General features: G+C 41.6%; 1 protein-coding gene across 1 annotated transcript; it reads left to right on the forward strand.

Annotated features, from left to right (window-relative positions):
* The first annotated feature begins 11,179 nt into the window (after positions 1-11,179).
* Positions 11,180-18,957, forward strand: GCNT4 (glucosaminyl (N-acetyl) transferase 4, core 2). The gene is made up of 2 exons (XM_018567834.1): positions 11,180-11,234; positions 17,637-18,957. Exon 2 carries the CDS (start codon positions 17,638-17,640, stop codon positions 18,955-18,957), a length of 1,320 nt encoding a protein of 439 aa, XP_018423336.1. The 5' UTR covers positions 11,180-11,234; position 17,637.
* The last annotated feature ends 1,036 nt before the right edge of the window (positions 18,958-19,993 follow it).

Raw genomic sequence — 19,993 nt, forward strand, 5'->3', positions numbered from 1 at the left:
AAGCTCCTGGGGTCCCCTTTTTTTTAAAATTGGATTTACTTCTGCTTTAAGGGCAGTACTAACTGTCACTTAAAACATGCTGCTCGCATGCTTCAACAGCCTTTCATCAAGCTTCAAGTTGTGCCTGCTAGAAGCTGGCTTAAAGTGACACTCAGCCCTCCCTATAAGCTCTGTGTTTAATATTCCCAAACTGGAGCTGAATGGTGCTCTAAAAGCTTCAATAAGCTTGCTGAAATGCTCTGTAAAAGCTCACTTTTCACACTGCTTAGACCTTGTTCACACCGAAAGCTGTGCGCTCCAGAGCGGTAGCTGCTGAAACACACCACAATTGCTCACGAAACTTTCCCCTGCGTTCTTGGGTGGGAGGGGGCGTAGCGGTACATTGAATTCAATGCACCGCCAACCCCCTACCACCTCAGAATGCAGGGGAAGCTACCACTCTGGAACGCACCGCCTTCAGTGTGAAGTAGCCCTAAGAGGGATATACAGTAGCATCCAAAAAATACCACCAGATGCTGTACCCCTCCTTATAAAAGCACAGTATAGGAAATGCTTCTCATCTGTGCCATCTAGGGGTCCTAGTGCTGTGCAAATGGCAACAGAGGGAACTTTTATAAATGTATTTATTTATTATTTATGACTGCTATTTATTTGTATAGTGCCGACAATTTACGCAGCGATTTACATAGTTGCACATTCACATCTGTCCTTCGTGTATATGCTAGCTTTCATTTGTGTTAGTATCAGCCTCATTTTATTTGCAATACATGATAGTATGTGCGTCCAGAGGCCAGGGTGTGTGTTCTCTGTTTCGCTTGCTATATAAGATCACGCTGTCTGTCACAAGAGCTGCGTGTCATGATGTTATGTGAAAGTGGAAGAGTACTTCCTATGTAATTATTGTGAGATATAAGTACTTGGACTAAACACATATTCCAGATAAGCACGTGCTGTGTGATAAACGTTCCGTGTGAAAGGGGACAGCTAAGTCCACATTCACACTAATATTTAACTGCTTGCTGACCAGGTGTTTACACCCCCTTCCTGGCCAGGCCATTTTTCAGTATTCAGCGCTGCAGTACTTTGACTGATGTTTATTCCGTCATCCAACGCTGTACTGAAATTAATTTTATACCATTGTTTGGGGACAGATAGAGCTTTCTTTTGGTGGTATTTAATCACCACTACGGGTTTAATTTTTTACTATAATTAGGAAAAATTACTGAAAATTTTGAAAAAAAAAATTTTTTTTTACATTATGTTAGGAAACATTTATTATTACCCAGTTTTTGGTAAAATATAAAAGTCGGGGTCACGTCGGGTAAATAGACACCAAACATGTCAAGCTTTAAAATTGCGCGCACCTGCGAAATCGCAGAAAACTACCATACCCATAATTGGTCATAGGCGACACTTTAAAAGATTTTACCGCTCATCAGTTTAGTGTTATCAGTGATTGATGGCCCTAGACTTATTGCGCTCACTCGGACGTTCGCGGCGGTATGTAACATGTGCGGCGTAATGGGCGCAATCGTCTTTTTTGCACGTATGCGCCCCCGACACATGTTTGCATGCGTGTATGTATGGGTGGGGACTTTAAAAACATTTTTTGTTTTTTTTATTCTTTTTTATGTGTAACTTTAAAAAAATGTTTGGGGGGGAACTTTAATTTTTTTCCTATTTTTTTTTCCACTAAACTTTATTGCTATCACATACGGAGGCTAAAAAAAAACCCTATGTGATAGCAACATATATGACAGGTCCTCTTTATGGAGACATCAGGGGTTTCCAAGACCCCTAATGAAATCTATTTACTGTACTAAAATCTCCCAGTTGTGCTCTGGCGGTGTCACCTTGTCACTGGTGGGGACTACAAGCAGTTGTGCAGAGACGTATTTTGACTGTGAAGGTTCTCATTCATCCAGGTCATAGTATATCTGTAAAAAATAAATCAAGGCAACTGGACTTTCTGAATTATTTTCATCTGAATTGAGAAAGCTAGTCGCATGACCAGCAAAACGTCTTCAAGAACCAAATACAGCAAGTCCAGTTGCCTTGATTTATTTGTTTACGGATAGACACGTATTTTGCAGGCATTGTCTCTCCTGTCACTTTCAGAAAGTCAGTCCAGGAAAATGATATGCAGTTAATGCTGCTTCAAAGGAGAACTATGGGGTTCGGGCTTTTCCCCATAGTTCTCCGGAGGGTAACGGGAGGACACAAACTAGCGTTCTCCCGTCACCCTAAGCTCAGTATACCGCGAGCTACAGCTCGCGGTATACTGAGACGCTGCAGCTTAAACGGATCCCGACAATTATGTCTGGATCCACCCAGCTGCGTGAGTGACAGCTGGCTCTGCCTATGGATACAACAAAAGGGGGAGGAGTTACGCTGGTGTATGAACTAATATACCAATCTACAGGGTTTCAAACAACTATTCACAAAAAACGTTCCCCCAAAAATTGGGGGGAAGGGAATTTCCAATTTTTGGGGGAACGTTTTTTGTGACTGGCTCTGCCTACCCAGAGGCAGAGCCAGCTGTACCCGCCCCCTCCCCCGTCCGTTCCGCCAGTCAGCGCTGGCGGATCGGAGCGGGGAGGGGAGAATCCAGTCCCTCCCCTGTCACGGCTCTCTGCAGTGACAGGATCGAGAAGTGAGCGAACACCGTTATGTGTTCTCTCACTTCCCGATCTACTGAGCCGACCTGTGACCGTTTAATTGTCACAGGTCGGCTCAGGTTATGAAGCTGAGTGAAAAGCACTCACCTCATAGTTCTCCTTTAATAAAATGTTTGTCATCCAGTTGAAGTTTAAATCTACTGTGATGTAGAATTATCTATTTTATCTATTTACATGCAGACTGCGATATTTGCACCCGATTTTCAGCCGCCACTGCTCAGGTCCAACATGTCATTATCAACAATGTGTAGCCAGCAGTGCTGGAGAAATGTCAGCCCCCGAGTGAGTTAGTCATGCGGCCCAGTCACAAGTGCCTTGTATTTTTCCTCTGTGATTGGAGGAGAGGAGTGGGCAGGGATGTGACATCATCTCTGATCCTCCAATCACAGAACACGTTGTATCCTTTGAAAAGGCATTTTGTGAATGGGCAATAGTGAGGCGGTGTGGGTGAAGCAACTGTAGCACTGCTTGAGTTGCCTCTCTCACTCCCTGTAGCGCCCAGAAACTTGCTGTTATGTGTAGGAGACAGCAAGCTGTGAGGTAAGATATTTATATTTGTAGCAGCCCTCAATGGGTGGTGTGTAACAGGGACGTGCGGTCAGGGGAGGCAGGTGAGGCCAAGCCTCACCTAGTATTACGGAGTTAAAAGCTGTCAGTTTTAATTCTGAAGATGACAGCTTTTTCTGCATTCAGATCGGCTTGTTACAGGTTACAGAGCAGGGAAAGCCTCTCCGCTATGTAACCTGTCATGGACGGAGCGCAGACTGCTAATTACAGGCAGCGATGCATCCGGCTTTTGACAGCTAAGTTAGGTTACACAACAGCGGGCATCCCCACTGCTTGTGTAACCTAACAGAGTGAGGCAAGAGCTGTCACACCCTCTACTCTATGTTAGTGGCTGGGGCTCTGTGAATGGTTTGGGCCAATGGCAAAGCTCCATCGGTCCAAGCTGTCCATTCAAAAAAAAGAAAGAAAAAAAACAGTGAGGACATCGATCTCGATGCCTCACCAGTGACGAACAAGTGAGGGACAGGGAGGCTCCTCTCTGTCTCCTCCCGTCCTCCTTCACACTAGCTTGGTGACCAGGGCTTCATCTGGGTGGGGACGGGGCTTCGTCAGGATGGGGGCGGCACTTCGTCGTGCTGGGGGCGGGGCCGGGGAATGCCTGACCCAGCAGCGAAGGTACCGCACGTCACTGGTGTAAAAATGATCATTTTTTCCTAAGAGTTTGGCTTTAAATAAAAAATATCTTGCACACGGGCTTTCCAGCGTGAGGGCAGGGAGTCTAATATGTTGTCTGAAATCTTTCTCTCGTCACTGCATGATGCAGACACAGTAAAAAGATAGATTTTTTTATTTTGAGTAAAATCAGAGAGGAATGACACGCGTGTTCCCGGCTGTGAATGTGAGATTGCGTGCTTTGCTGATGACCTGCTGTATAAATAGCGTGAATTAGTCCTTCAGCTGCTCTACTTTCTGCCCTTTGGCCTGCAAACCTGTCACATATCCATAATAAAAATTGATCTGCTAGAGATTATCAGTGTAAAAGTTGGTTGAATCATTTCTTGATGTAATAAATACAGACCTACGCCCTTTCCTACTACCCGGGATAAATGAATCTTTCAGATTGATTGATACAATCCAGTATTCTTTATTGTACATATTTTATCAATAAATGTGAAGCTATATTAGCTTTAGGTGAAGTAAACTCACTACTTTACTTTGTTAATGTGTAACGTCTTGTCCTCTCTGTGCACTGAATGTAGCTGCATCTGCAGAAGTGGTCAGCCATGGTGGCCATGCTGCACGCTCACATTCTGTTTCTCAGCAATTTAGCATATAATAAGGACAAGCTCACCCACAACAAGTTGATATAATGTTTATATTGTATGAGCAAAAACATAGAAAGACATATACATGTGATTCAACCACCCCTGAGGTAAATTCATGCAATGTCTTAAGCTGGCCATACACTAATAGTTTGGAGAAATCCCCATCACCCCTTAACCGATCGGGCAATTCAATTGTGACAGTGGGCACCCGGCGCTGTCAGAATACTTAAAAAGTGACCACAGCTGATTAAGTGAGAAGGTGCCTTAGTCAGCATCGGACATCTATACTATTATAGAGGACATTAATGGGAGGAGGTAGAATTAGGACATTTTGCTATGAAAGCACACATGGACTTTACATGCATTTTTATCTCAGTGTTTTAAAGGGAACCTGTAGATCTGGCCCACACATAATGTGGCTCACCCAATCTGACTTGGAAGTACTCTCAATTCACATTAGAGGAGCACACTCAATTCATGTTGGACGATCACTCTCAATTCACACTGGGTAATCTCTCTCAATTTACACTGGGTGATCACTATCAATTCACATTGGGCGATCATACTCAGTTCACATTGGGTGATCGCTTTCAATTGACGTTGGGTGATGACTCTCAATTCACATAGGGTCATCACTCTCAAATCACGCTCTCAATTTATTTTGGGTGATCATTCTCAATTCACACTGGGTAATCTCTCTCAATTCATATTGGGTGATCACTCTCAATTTACATTGGCTGGTCATTTTCAGTGCACATTGGGTGATCGCTTTCAATTGACGTTGGATGATGGCTCTCAATTCACATTGGGTGATCATTATCAATTCACATTGGGTGATTACTCTTAATTCATATTGGTTGATCACTCTCAATTCACATTGGGTGATTACTCTTAATTCACATTGGGTGATCATTCTCAATTCACATTGGGTGATTACTCTTAATTCATATTGGGCGATTACTCTTAATTCACATTGGGTGATTACTCTAAATTCACATTGGGTGATCACTCTCAATTCACATTGGGTGATCACTCTCAATTCACATTGGGTGATCACTCTCAATTCACATTGGGTGATCACTCTCAATTCACATTGGGTGATCACTCTCAATTCACATTGGGTGATCACTCTCAATTCACATTGGGTGATCACTCTCAATTCACATTGGGTGATCACTCTCAATTCACATTGGGTGATCACTCTCAATTCACATTGGGTGATCACTCTCAATTCACATTGGGTGATCACTCTCAATTCACATTGGGTGATCACTCTCAATTCACATTGGGTGATCACTCTCAATTCACATTGGGTGATCACTCTCAATTCACATTGGGTGATCACTCTCAATTCACATTGGGTGATCACTCTCAATTCACATTGGGTGATCACTCTCAATTCACATTGGGTGATCACTCTCAATTCACATTGGGTGATCACTCTCAATTCACATTGGGTGATCACTCTCAATTCACATTGGGTGATCACTCTCAATTCACATTGGGTGATCACTCTCAATTCACATTGGGTGATCACTCTCAATTCACATTGGGTGATCACTCTCAATTCACATTGGGTGATCACTCTCAATTCACATTGGGTGATCACTCTCAATTCACATTGGGTGATCACTCTCAATTCACATTGGGTGATCACTCTCAATTCACATTGGGTGATCACTCTCAATTCACATTGGGTGATCACTCTCAATTCACATTGGGTGATCACTCTCAATTCACATTGGGTGATTACTCTAAATTCACATTGGGTGATCACTCTCAATTCACTTTGGGTGATCACTCTCAAATCACGCTCTCAATTTATTCTGGGTGATCACTCGTGATTCACATTGTGTGATCATTCTCAATTCACATTGGGTGATCTAATTAAGACACAATAAAAGAGGTTATGTGACCGAGCAGCTACTTCAATGGCCCATTACTACACCAAAATGCATGATGATGTGGTGCTACTCCTTTAAATAAAGCCAGATTTACCATTAAGCTCAGTAGGCCTACACATTGATATCATATTCTAAGCCAGGTTAGGACTAATGAAACAAGAAGATGACTTTGATTTTTGTTGTCATTCTTTCAGTGGATTGAATGACATTTTGCTTGATTTGTAGTCCCAAATCGTAGATCAGTAAAGCACATCACTGTACGTAAAGTGACACTAAAGTCAGGAGATAAATCTTAAAAATACATTCAAGTACCTTAACTATTAACAAAAATGTTTCCTATTTGTGTATCACTCGGCTGTAGATCCTCAAATCATCTCTGACATTATGCTGACACTGTCCTTCCTTCTGGAGGGAATGAAAAAACAAGAAAAGAGCGCAACAACCTTGTGTGTTATCTAAGTGACACCACAGGACAGAAAGGAGGGGTAATGGCGGCACTCACATATATATCATCAGTTGGGGTCCAGCACAGAACATCACTTGTGAAGTGGAAAATTCTTTCATTTCAAACAGTGGTGAGTATAGATGGTGATTGTCCTAAAGCCAGTTCTGACCAGCAGATTATGGGGAACGGTAAAACCAGCAGACTTCCTCAATCAATGTACAGCAGAATGGAGTCAGTCAGCATTCTGCAGAGTCCTCGGTGGCGTGGCTCCCTGCGGCTGTGAGGAATTCCAGGTGTTCACTCACGCAGCTGGGTGGATCCAGCCGTGGCAACGCGTTTCAAGGCTGTCTGCCTCTTTCTCAAGCCTGCTGTACAATGATTGAGGAAGTCCACTTAGTACATCAGTATTGCTGCTCCGTCAGCACACCTTACCAACACTGCTGATATACAGTACTGCCTTCTCTACCGACTGCTGGTCAGGACTGGCTTACGTACAATCAGTGTACCTTCCACGGTTCAAGGCCATCTATACCACCCACTGCTTGACATCGAAGAATTTTCCACTCCACAAGTGCTGTTCTGTGCCGGACCCCCACAGGTGATATATATGATGGCATTTACTGGTCTCTTGTGAGTGCCGTCATTACTCCTCTTTTCTGTCCTCTGGTGTCACTTAGATAACGCACAAGGTTGTTTCACTCTTCTCTTGTTTTTTCATTATCTTTACAGCTTGTTTTCCTCTGCTTATATACAAGAGCAGCACACCCAAAACATCCAATACCTCGACCCTTTGGGAACCCTGTTTCAGTGTACTGAGGGATTTTTACTGTTTTTAGTGCTTTTCCCTCTGGAGGGTGGCATGGTCCCTGTGTGTGTTGTAAAGTAGCCGCCACTCTAAGCTCACTCCTATGATGGACTACAATCCCAATACAAATTAGTAAGCTAAATGCAAGATTGACCATCTTTGTACAATTCTCTTCATAATTACCAAACATATTGTATGCAATCAGGCAGGTCCTTGCACCACATAGTTGTTGGTAGATCTAAAGAAGACTGTACAATCAGATTGTAACGTGTGTTGTGAAGGAGAGTATTTAGTAGTGTCGTCTGGTCTTTAGCACTACATGTTTGCACTCTGTTTCCATTTAGGAAATTATCTCAGCAGTGGTAGAAGTTTTCTCATTAGACTAAAATATAATCTACCTGACCTTCTTGTAGTTGTACTTTTCCCACTCCATCATATTCAGCACAAGCTATGTACATTCGATTTTCTTTTTTTAACTGCCATTTATAATGTCACTGTGGAAGTCGGAATGAATGCAACTCTTCAAAGGATTAGTAGTCCCTAGAAATAAAAATATGTGAAGTATTTTTACTTATGAGCTAAACCCTGCAGAGTTTTAGAATAGCAGAAGCTTCTTAGCTGGCAGGAAGCCTGTTTGGCAGCTAAACTAACAGGGATAAAAGGCAGGCATTTCATTGGCGGAAGCTGGCGGCCATGCCATCACAGCGCCATATACGGCCAATAGACAACTGCAGTGTACTTTGTCACCTCTGCGCAGAACTCCCAATACGGCTTCTAAGAATCCGATGCATCAATTAAACACAATCTGAACACGGCATCAGCTTTTCTCCTGTATTGCTGTGCCTGTGTTTATGTTTACCTAGGCAAAGGATAACATTTTAGAACTTGTGTCATTCTGATGAATGTTGTAAGCAAAGTCTGTATTTACTAATGGATTGTGTTTCTTCAATTGCCCATTAACTGCACTTAGCCTAGCAAATCCAGCCATTCAATGAAAGACATTTTTTCATCTGATTACAGGTTCCTGACTATTAAGGGATGATTGCGTGTCAGTTCATATTTGAGATATTTGGTAATAAAAGCATGTGGCTCTTGTCTTATAAACAAAATTAATAAATATGTGATTTTTTTTTTTGCAGAACATCTATATATACATACTGTATATATAGAGAGATATATATAGATTTATATATAAATCTATATATATCTCTCTATATATACAGTATGTATATATAGAGAGATATATATATCTATACATATCTATATATATATATCTATATATGGATGTTTTTTATAATATAGAATATTGAATATCATGTGCGAACGAATCCAAATGCTCCTTTACCGAAAATTCGTATCTGTCCATATTTCGTTCAAAACTAAACTAAATCGGACATGTCACTGTTCTCTGGCCAATAATGTTTTCTGGCTGATGGGGGTTGCATTACAGGCATGGTCATGTGACTTCCTGTTGTGGATCTTTCCAAAACAAAAATTTGGATCGGATACGAAATCCCAACAACAAACCGAATCGAATTTCGGATGCGAAATCAGAAAAATGAGAGGAAAAAAAACTATATATATATATCTATATATGGATGGTTTTTATAATATAGAATATTGAATATCATGTGCGAACGAATCCAAATGCTCCTTTACCGAAAATTCGTATCTGTCCATATTTCGTTCAAAACTAAACTAAATCGGACATGTCACTGTTCTCTGGCCAATAATGTTTTCTGGCTGATGGGGGTTGCATTACAGGCATGGTCATGTGACTTCCTGTTGTGGATCTTTCCAAAACAAAAATTTGGATCGGATACGAAATCCCAACAACAAACCGAATCGAATTTCGGATGCGAAATCAGAAAAATGAGAGGAAAAAAAATCAGAATCGATACGAATCAAACACAGATTTTTAGCGCGGTTACGTGTCTAATTGTTTCTTGCTACAGTAGATAGGAAAACGTCATCAGGCTCAGTAGTGAGCCACTTACTTTACAATAATGTGAATCTCTGGATTGGAGTGCTGATGACTATTGTATTGTGAGCGGTGCCGTCTGCGGTCATTGCGAGCACCCATTAGCATTGGGACAGACCGGTAAGGAGTGCAACATGGTATATAGACATTCATTGTTTCTTGCTGGTTTTTGGTACTTCTGTTAAATATTGTAACTGTAATGTCTTCCTTATATTGTAGAGAGCTGCACAAGCTGTTGGTGCTCTATAAATCCTGTATAATACTGATTTAAAGGGGTTAAACAGAGAGTGAGTCTGTTTCCAGTATATACTGTAAAGGTTTGCCACAGTCTTTGTAACCGTAATAATACAATCTTACTGTGTGAACCTACCTTATAGAAGAACTTAATTGAATCTGTGTTTACTATGAGACATATCGTGTTTTCGTGTTGATGAGCCAGTAAATTAGTATGCAATCAGATTTTATTGAAGAAAAAACAAGCAATTTCAGTGGTATAAATGATACAAATGGTGGTGGTGGTGGGGATGGGGGTTCGGGGAGGGGGGGATTGGTGCAGTAAAGAAACATACATAGCTCAACTGCGGGAGTAGTCAACAATATCTGATAGTAGAGTGACACATATAAACAGTTTGATGAGGCAATACAATATGAAATACAGTATTTATGAATATATGCGTTTGTTACTTTATAAATACAGGCAGCCATAGCTCCGGCTGATCCTTCTGCTAGCTTCGGCCGCCTGAGCCCTTCGGTTCAGTAGAACTGAAGGGCTGCTGTACGGGCTATACACTATAGCCCGTACAGCTCCCGCAGCTGGCCTAGCAGCTCAGTCGAGCCGACGGCATATGCCTCTGCTCGACCCAGCCGAAGTGAAACTCGAAGCGGGTCGAGCACCCGGCCATTGGCTGACCGAAAGTCTCGCAACTGACAGCTGGGTGGAGTTGGCCAGTTCCAATGACAGTTCAGCGTCCCCTGGTTACCGGGTAGCCAGGGGATGCTGAACTGTCATGAGAGCTCAGCGCAGCTGGCCGTGATATCACCGCCGGCTTTACTAAGCTCTCATTGTAATGACAGTTCAGCGTCCCCTGGTTACCTTGATATCACGGCCGACTCCGCTGAGCTCTCATTGTAATGACAGTTCAGCGTCCCCTGGTTACCCCTGGTTACCTTGATATCACGGCCGACTCCGCAGAGCTCTCATTGTAATGACACTTCAGCGTCCCCTGGTTACCCCTGGTTACCTTGATATCACGGCCGACTCCGCTGAGCTCTCATTGTAATGACAGTTCAGCGTCCCCTGGTAATTGTTTTCTACTTTTTTTTTACTGTTTTTCTATTCTGCTCGGTACAACGGAGGTACTGAGCAGAATAGCCGAGCTAAGTCTTTTGTATCCTTTCAAGATTTATAAATCCACATGATTACTCTTTTAAGATTTTCCTTTGATTGGAGCAGGTCCTGATTTTCCTCTTTCTGTCAGTGGCTATGCTTACTATGTATCACATTGTCATTGTATCTCTGCATGTTACAGGGGGCTGCCATGCATTCACCAAGACCCCTTTTCTGCCAGCGACCTTCACGAAGGAACTGAGTAAGTGCAACATTAATAAACTGATGACTATTTTTCTCTACTTCTTTATTGTAGATACTGCCTCTACAGACACTACATACAGCACCACCTTCTGGTGTACAAGCAAAGGCATATTTACCTCTCCTGCTACCTGCAGCACCAAACACCACTATAATGCTGAGTGATCTCTTGCTAAAATGTTTTACCAAGATAAATACCGGTACTTCCAGAAGTGTCAATCTCCTGGGTCCCCCCACAGTGCTCAATGGTTTCTCTGGCTGACCCCCATGCCAGAGAAACCATGAGTGTGGTCAGCAGGCCAGGGCATTGTAGCCACCTTCTACAGGGAGGAAGGTGGTGCTGGGTTGGATACCTTTGGTTGGACATTTCAGAACTATGGAGATTACGCAAGCAGTTTGAGTGCTCTTGGAGCACACTGCAGTCCTGGAGCACGTGCTGTGCTCTGACAGTAAATGACAGTCACAGAATTCTGCAGGTTACTGTAGAATGTGAAGCTGCCGCGTTCATTCCATAGACATCTTCAGGATATGGCTGACAAATCTACAGGTACCAGCTGAAGTCTCCTGGGCAGCCTGCAAACAAGCTGGAATTCAAGTCTTTTATTGTAACTGATTTCAGTGCTATCTCAAAGGAATCATTTACAACAGTATTACTGATTGTATTACCTATAATCTCTAGGCAATGGCCTGAGGGAAAAGCAACGTGAGGCTTGGATTAAAATAGAGATCTCTGTCTATATTTCTATCCCTTGTGAATGTAGATATGCAATCTGCTTTGTTGGAATAAGAGAACTGTATTATGTCTGGTTCTGCAGAATTAGAAAAGGGGGAGCTGGCCAAGGTATTGTAAAAAAACATGCACAGACTGATGCGAGGCGGGTTATAATTAATCAGTGAAACCGCTAGACAAGAGATGATGGAGCTAAATCAAGTCACACATAGACATGTTCTGTATTCTATCAGCTGTTAGCCTTAGCAAGTCAATGGTGAAAAACAAAGTTACAGTATCTATCTATCTATCTATCTATCTATCTATCTATCTATCTATCTATCTATCATCTATCTATCCCTTTCTCATATCTAATGTCTCTATTTATTCATCTTTTTTTCATTATCTATCTATCTATCTATCTATCTATCTATCCATCTATCCATCCATCCCTGCCTCATAGTCTCATATCTAATGTCTCTATTTATTCATCATTCTATCTGTGACGGACTCCCTGATACCCCAACTGGATATCTCCATCTTAAGGCTGTTCCTATAGGGTGCTGGAACCAGAAGCAAGTGAATATAGCATGGGCTTACCCCAAGATTCAGACAGCACTGACTTTGGAGTGGAAACATGAACTGGTGTATTGCAGAAAGCACACAGAGTTTATAACTCACAGAATCAGATAAGAGTTCAGTGTGTTACCTTGACCAATCCCCTCCCCCAGACAGCCGGGTGCTGCATTGGAATTCCTTAATTAGATAAGAGCTTGATCACATCACCCTAAACAATGGCCACTCCAGACAGCCTGCTGCCTTCACAAAAATGGTTCAAATCAAGTCAAATACTGACCTGTTCTCTCTCTAGATGAAATATTAAACAGGAAAACACACACAGCAAACAAAGTTCTCCGGGGAATAAATCTCTGCAGCCCTAGGTCCGTCACTCTATCTATCTATCTATCTATCTATCTATCTATCTATCTATCTATCTGTCTGTCTGTCTGTCTGTCTGTCTGTCTGTCTGTCTGCCTGTCTGTCTGTCTGTCTGTCTGCCTGCCTGTCTATCTACCTACCTGTCTATCTGTCTGTCTGTCTGTCTATCTATCTATCTCTCTATCTATCATCTATCCAACCCTGTCCCATATCTAATGTCTCTATCTATTTACTCATTTGACCAGTTGATTTCGCCATTTACTTTTGTCTAAGGATACGACCTGAAATTTCTTCCCCCATCAGTGATGGCAGTCAATCAGCTGCAGTCACTGTTCTGGTATGTTGACAATGGCACACTGCTGTCCAAATAAAATAACCTGGTAATATGCACTGTGTGCATGAGGGAATTGGCCCTAGTATGTGGTATTCAAACCTTAGATTATAAGCTCCTGAAGGGTAGGGACTTATGCCATAAAAATGCATAAATATGCCACGCTATATAAATACCTATAATGAATGTCTATCTATCCGGTTAGTCTATAGGGTTTTCTTTCTTTAGCTCCACCTGTCTGTCACTGTGTCTATCATTTAAGAATAGGTAACTGGTAAAATCTAGTCTACATGGTGTGATTACATTGCTGTGGTGGATTGATTTAGAAAAATGTCATTTAAAAAAAAAGCTTGAATATTGGAGAGTGCGTTTTTATTAACTGTTGTGTCACGCAGTACAAATAGTGCAGCTTTGACTTCAGCAGAACAGCCGATAAGCTAAAGAAAAGGAAATAGTCACTGTATTGTTAGCTAGTATGAAAGTATGTATTTATATTCAGTGCCAGAGCAGCAGGAAAGAAACTAATTACACTTCAATAATCACTTTGTCCATCATTCAGCTGAAAGCACTGTAAACTTTGTGTTGTTATTAAATGGATTCAGACAGGCTCTACCATTAATAAATGTGTTTCTGAAGGAGCTTACAGTTTAATGTCGCTAACACACAGTGTAGGGCCACTTTAAATGGTAGAATTTTAGTTTCGTTGTATTTTTTTGCGCCTGGAGGGGGGGCTAGGTGACTAAAACTGGCTGTACACTGGTCAAATTTTTTAGTACCGCTGACACAGATGAAATTTGACCAGCATTTTGTCCCTCGGGACCCCCATTCGACAAATGTCGATTTTCCAATCAATTTTTCTTGAAAGAGCCAGTCTGAAAATTTTCAGCTGAACAGTGGCTGCATCCAATCAGCTGCAGTCACCATTCAAGTATTCTAAAAGCAGCACACCCATCACTGTAAGATTTCAATAGCCCAGCTGGGATTCCCCCATGTAGGCCTTTTTTTGTATGGCCAGCTTTAAATATCTAGAGCAATGGTCTTAGACATACTTAATATAAGGGGCATCAAGTGTGGCCCCTTATTTCATGTTGTTGTTGGAGAATAGGGACATGCTTTAGGAGTTCTGGAAGACTGGAAACATGCTATAGGAGTTGTTGAAGACTGGAAACATGCTATAGGAGTTGTTGGAGACTGGAAACATGCTATAAGAGTTGTTGGAGACTGGAAACATGCTATAAGAGTTGTTGGAGACTGGAAACATGCTATAGGAGTTGTTGGAGACTGGAAACATGCTATAGGAGTTGTTGGAGACTGGAAACATGCTATAGGAGTTGTTGGAGACTGGAAACATGCTATAGGAGTTGTTGGAGACTGGAAACATGCTATAGGAGTTGTTGAAGACTGGAAACATACTATAGGAGTTGTTGAAGACTGGAAACATGCTATAGGAGTTGTTGAAGACTGGGGACATGCTATAGGAGTTGAAGACTGGAAACATACTATAGGAGTTGTTGAAGACTGGAAACATACTATAGGAGTTGTTGAAGACTGGAAACATGCTATAGGAGTTGTTGAAGACTGGAGCATGCTATAGGAGTTGTTGGAGACTGGGGACATGCTTTTGCAGTTGGTGGAGACTGGGGGCATGCTTTAGCAGTTGTTGGAGACTGGGGGCATGCTTTTGCAGTTGGTGGAGACTGGGGACATGCTTTAGCAGTTGATGAAGACTGGGGGCATGCTTTAGCAGTGGTTGGAGACTGGGGGCATGCTTTAGCGGTTGTTGGAGACTGGGGACATGCTTTAAGAGTTTATGAAGACTGGGGACATGCTTTAGCAGTTGATGAAGACTGGGGACATGCTTTAGGAGTTATGAAGACTGGGGACATGCTTTAGGAGTTATGAAGACTGGGGACATGCTTTAGCAGTTGATGAAGACTGGGGACATGCTTTAGGAGTTCATGAAAACTGGGGACATGCTTTAGCAGTTGATGAAGACTGAGACATGCTTTAGGAGTTATGAAGACTGGGGACATGCTTTAGCAGTTGATGAAGACTGGGGACATGCTTTAGGAGTTCATGAAGACTGGGGACATGCTTTAGCAGTTCATGAAAACTGGGCACATTCTTTAGCAGTTATTTGAGACTAGGGACATGCTTTAGGAAACAGTCATAGGCTTGAGACATTAGAATGCTAGAGATCACTGATATTTCAGCCCCTTTTAAATCAGTGCATGTGCCACATTTGATATTCTCTGAACAGGATTATTATAAAAGATAAGAGGAAACATAATAGTGTGGAATAAATAAACCAAATAGTTTAACTACTATAAGGCAGTCTAAAGAATATGTTTCTTTCACTGGCTTGTGTAAACCCCAAAACACAGAATACTGTCTGCATGGGAGGGGCCCTGGCCACATAAAAAGGGCCAAAGGACCACAGGATGGGCAACAGGGATCTAGAGGAAAGTAGAGCTGCAGCTAACGATTATTTTCAAAATCGATTAGTTAGCCGATTATTACGTTCGATTAATCGGTTAATCGGATAAACAATAAAATAAAGTTTAAAAAATGGCTCCAGTGATGGGACTACTAGTTTGTATTGAGGTTGTAGTCCATCACAGGAGCAAGCTTGGAGCGGTGGAAGTAAAAAAAAAAAAAAAGATAGTGTGGTGTGCAATATAGTGAAATGGAAAGTGTAAAATTATACAGCAATGAATGCAGAATGGCACCGGCTATAGAGGACTACAAAACCCAGCAAAAGCACATTATACAGCACAATGCAGAATACCGCCAGCTATAGAGGAATACAACAAATCCCAGCAATAGTACATAATAGCTGGCGGCATTCTGCATTGCGCTGTATAATGTACTATTGCTGGGTTTTGTAGTCCTCTATAGCTGGTGGTATTTAGCATTGTACCACTTTATAATGTATTATTGCTGGGATTTGTTGTACTCCTCTATAGCTGGTGGTATTCTGCATTGCGCTGTATAATGTATTATTGCTGGGACTTGTAGTCCTCTATACAGCGCAATGCAGAATATCACCAGCTATAGAGGAGTACAACAAATCCCAGCAATACATTATACATACAGTGTATAATGTATTGCTGGGATTTGTATTCCTATGTATAATATACAGCACAATGTACCATCAGCTATAGAGAAATACAAATCCCAGCAATACATTATAGAGCACCATGTGTGGGAAAGTGCAGTCTTCCAGCAACTTGCTTCTGAGATCGGACCTGTCTATCAGCGTTTGTCATCCCCCCACACCTGCTCCTCCTTACTACATCTCCCCGCGTCCCTGTGCCGATCGTGGATGTGGATGGGCAGGAAATGTGAGGCGGGGAGGAGGTGCGGCGTGTGGAGCGTGGATGCGAGCGGGTCTGGCAGCCGCGAGCGTGAGGTGAGGAGGAGGTGCTGCGCACGGCGTGTGGAGCCGTGAACAGGGCCAACTGATCAGAAGCCGATTAATCGATTATTGAAAAAGTTGACAACTTTTTCAATAATCGATTATAATCGATTATGTCGATTAGTTGTTGCAGCCCTAGAGGAAAGCATTAATACCATGTAGCCTGTGTCATTGGTGGGGGAAAAAACAGGATGCCAGTGCTAACGAATTTCGGTCACACTTTAATGTAAAAATCATTGGTCAGAGCATCATTCAGTCAATTAGTTTAATTCGAAAACTATTAAAATTTCCACCAGACCTGCTACTTGCATGAGATCCCAGGTGTATTAAAAAGTTTTCTTTTGTGCCTAGCACATATGCATTACAATATGTACAATGTTTCCTGAACTGAAATTACATTGCAAGTTAGAATTCATTTGTTCCGATAAGATAACAAACATTTTCCATCCTGGGCCTTCACATTTTATCGTGCATATGGTCAAAAACGAGTGTGAGTGTACATTTGCCCCCAATAACCATTAAAATATCATATCAACGTTCCGAAAACAAATTTTCTTCAAACAAAATTCTCCTGGTGTATGGCCAGTTTTTTTTTTTTTTACGTTGCCTTTTGTTTAAGCCTTCACCTTCACATGTTCATTTTCAAATTTAAAATACTATTTGAATAGTTTTAAATGGAGAGTTTTAGAAAATAACTAATTTTCACAGTTCCGGGATGGTTTTTGCATGTGTGCTGCAATGCGTTGTTACAACACAACACAGTGCTTGCTTTATTTTTAAACTTTATTTAACTTTGACATTTTCACATTCTCATTTAACTCTAAGCACAGAATTGCATTGTTGTGCTCTGCATAAAAATGCAAACATGCTACTTTTTTATGCAACACACACCAATGCACTTGAATGATGTGAACAGGGCACCTAGAGACAGGGCATACCATGCTTATTATTAGAAATAGTTCTTGCTTTGTGTAATATATATTTCATGTCATGTATCTTTCGACAGAATGAAGAAGTGTAAGTGCTGTACTACATTTCTCCTGAGACAGAGGGTTATCTTCCTCACCTGCACTGTGTCTCTCCTGGGTATCCTAAAACTTATGAACGTTGAACTGATATTTCCTAGATCTAAAAGTTATTTCGTGGAACCACATCTTTTTTTTCCTCCTATTTCTAAAAACATCGCAGAAAATAATCCCACCAGTGGCATTAACTGCACAGCCATATTTGAGCTGGAACCCTCAGAGATTGGGAAAAGTTTAGAACTTCGGAGGAGACGTATATACGACCTTGATGATGAAAAGGTTTCAGCAATGATAAAGAACTGTGAAACTTACAAGAATCTACGACGGTACCATCTTAAGGCTTTCACAAAGGAAGAAACGGACTTTCCTATAGCCTATTCAATGGTTGTACATAAGGATGCTATAAATGTTGAACGTCTTTTGCATACAATATACAGTCCATATAATGTGTACTGTATTCATTATGACCAGAAATCACCTCATGAATTCAAGACAGCCATGAACAACTTAGCCAGCTGCTTTCCCAATGTTTTTATTGCATCTAAAATTGAAAAGGTGATTTATGCCCATAGTTCCAGGCTGCAAGCAGATTTGAATTGTTTGTCTGATTTGCTGGCCCATCCCATTCAGTGGAGGTATGTCATAAATTTGTGTGGGCAGGACATGCCACTCAAGTCAAACTATGAACTTGTTTCTGAACTAAAAAAGCTTGATGGAAAGAACATGCTTGAGTCATCAAAGCCAACAGATTTAAAGAAACAACGCTATACCTTCCATCACGAGGTAATGTTCGTATTAAGCCTTGATTACATGAAAATGCCCAGCAAAACATTTACTGCGAAGAGCCCACCACCTTCTGGTATTGAAATGTACGTTGGAAGTGCTTATTTTGTTTTAAGTCGTGCTTTCATTCAGTACACTTTTGAAAGTGCATTGGTTGTTGAATTTTTTGAGTGGAGCAAGGATACCTTTTCCCCAGATGAACATTTTTGGGCAACCCTGGTTCGTATGCCTGGCGTTCCAGGTGAGATTCCAAGGACTCAAGGTGATGTAACAGACCTTGATAGCAAAACTCGTCTGGTGAAGTGGAGCTATCTCGAGGAAAGCCTTTATCCACCATGCACCGGCACTCATGTTCGCAGCGTTTGCATTTATGGGGCTGCAGAGTTAAGATGGCTTCTTACTTCATCACATTTGTTTGGAAACAAGTTTGATCCAAAAATAGACCCTGTTTTAATTAAGTGTTTAATTGAAAAGATTGATGAACAGCAGAAAGAATTTGTTTCTTTATCATCAAGATGATATGAAAATTCTTTGGGGGGAATTTATCAAAACCGGAGCAGACAAAATATGGAGCAGATTTGCAATGCAACCAATCAGCTTCTATCTCTCATTTTCAAATCCCAACTGAGCAAACTGAAGAGAGATGCTGATTGGTTGCCATGGGCAACTGCTCTAATTTCTGTCTGCTCCAGTTTTGATAAATTCCCCCCATTGTTTTCTACAGTAAACTTCTGCTTCTGGAGAGCTCAAGGATCCATGCTTGGCAGTAAAATTGCCATTTGACCAAAGCATATCATTTATTTGTTGTTTAAAAACGACTGTTTATTGCAGAATTAATTTTGTGAGAAGGGGTTACTTAAAATGGCAAACAATGGTGTTGTCAATAGTAGGCTTTCTAAGCTAAGGGACTTTACATGATGAGCAACCACAGATCATACCATTTACTGTTTCAGAATGGCCTGCAATACTGGGACATGCATACAGAGAAGTTTACAAGCCAAGGTCCTCCTTCACAGTGTATATTGTGACACCGTGTCCTGTGCTATTTGGCCTTTCAAAGCAAATGCTGAGTCTCCGCACAATTGTTGTGTTTGTTAAGGCTTCTGATAACCCCTGTTTTTAGAATCCTCAACAAGCAAAGCAATGTCTTAAGGAGACCACCAAAACCCCATTTTGAGTGCAAGTGATCACTAGTTTTGGTACTGCCCACCATTGCATGTGACGCCTGCTGCTCAGGTGGTGGATCCATCATTGGTATTGTAGTTTCTGATCAATCGAAGTACCAAATGTATTTTTGTGGTTTTCAACAATCATCTGGGACTTTATTGTGCAATACTTATATACTGCAGATTTGTGGTCCTCTACCCTTTTGTCAGCAGTAAAATGTTTGTATGTGTTGTCAGGGAAACACAGTTAAATGCACACCTTCCATTTCAAAACCTCATATCAGGACTAGTTTTAGCATTGACCTGATCAATTTATACCACACCCAGACAGTCCTCTACTCTTATGTTCCCAGAAAACCATTCCCAACCACCCCCCCCCCCTTACAATC

This window comes from Nanorana parkeri, unplaced genomic scaffold (genome assembly GCF_000935625.1).
Source record: "Nanorana parkeri isolate BGI_ZX_2015 unplaced genomic scaffold, ASM93562v1 scaffold1101, whole genome shotgun sequence".
Taxonomy (NCBI): Eukaryota; Metazoa; Chordata; class Amphibia; order Anura; family Dicroglossidae; genus Nanorana; species Nanorana parkeri.

Excerpts from the sequence above, each read along its gene's own strand:
- GCNT4 (XM_018567834.1), top strand. The coding sequence starts at position 17,638 with ATGAAGAAGTGTAAGTGCTGTACTACATTTCTCCTGAGACAGAGGGTT.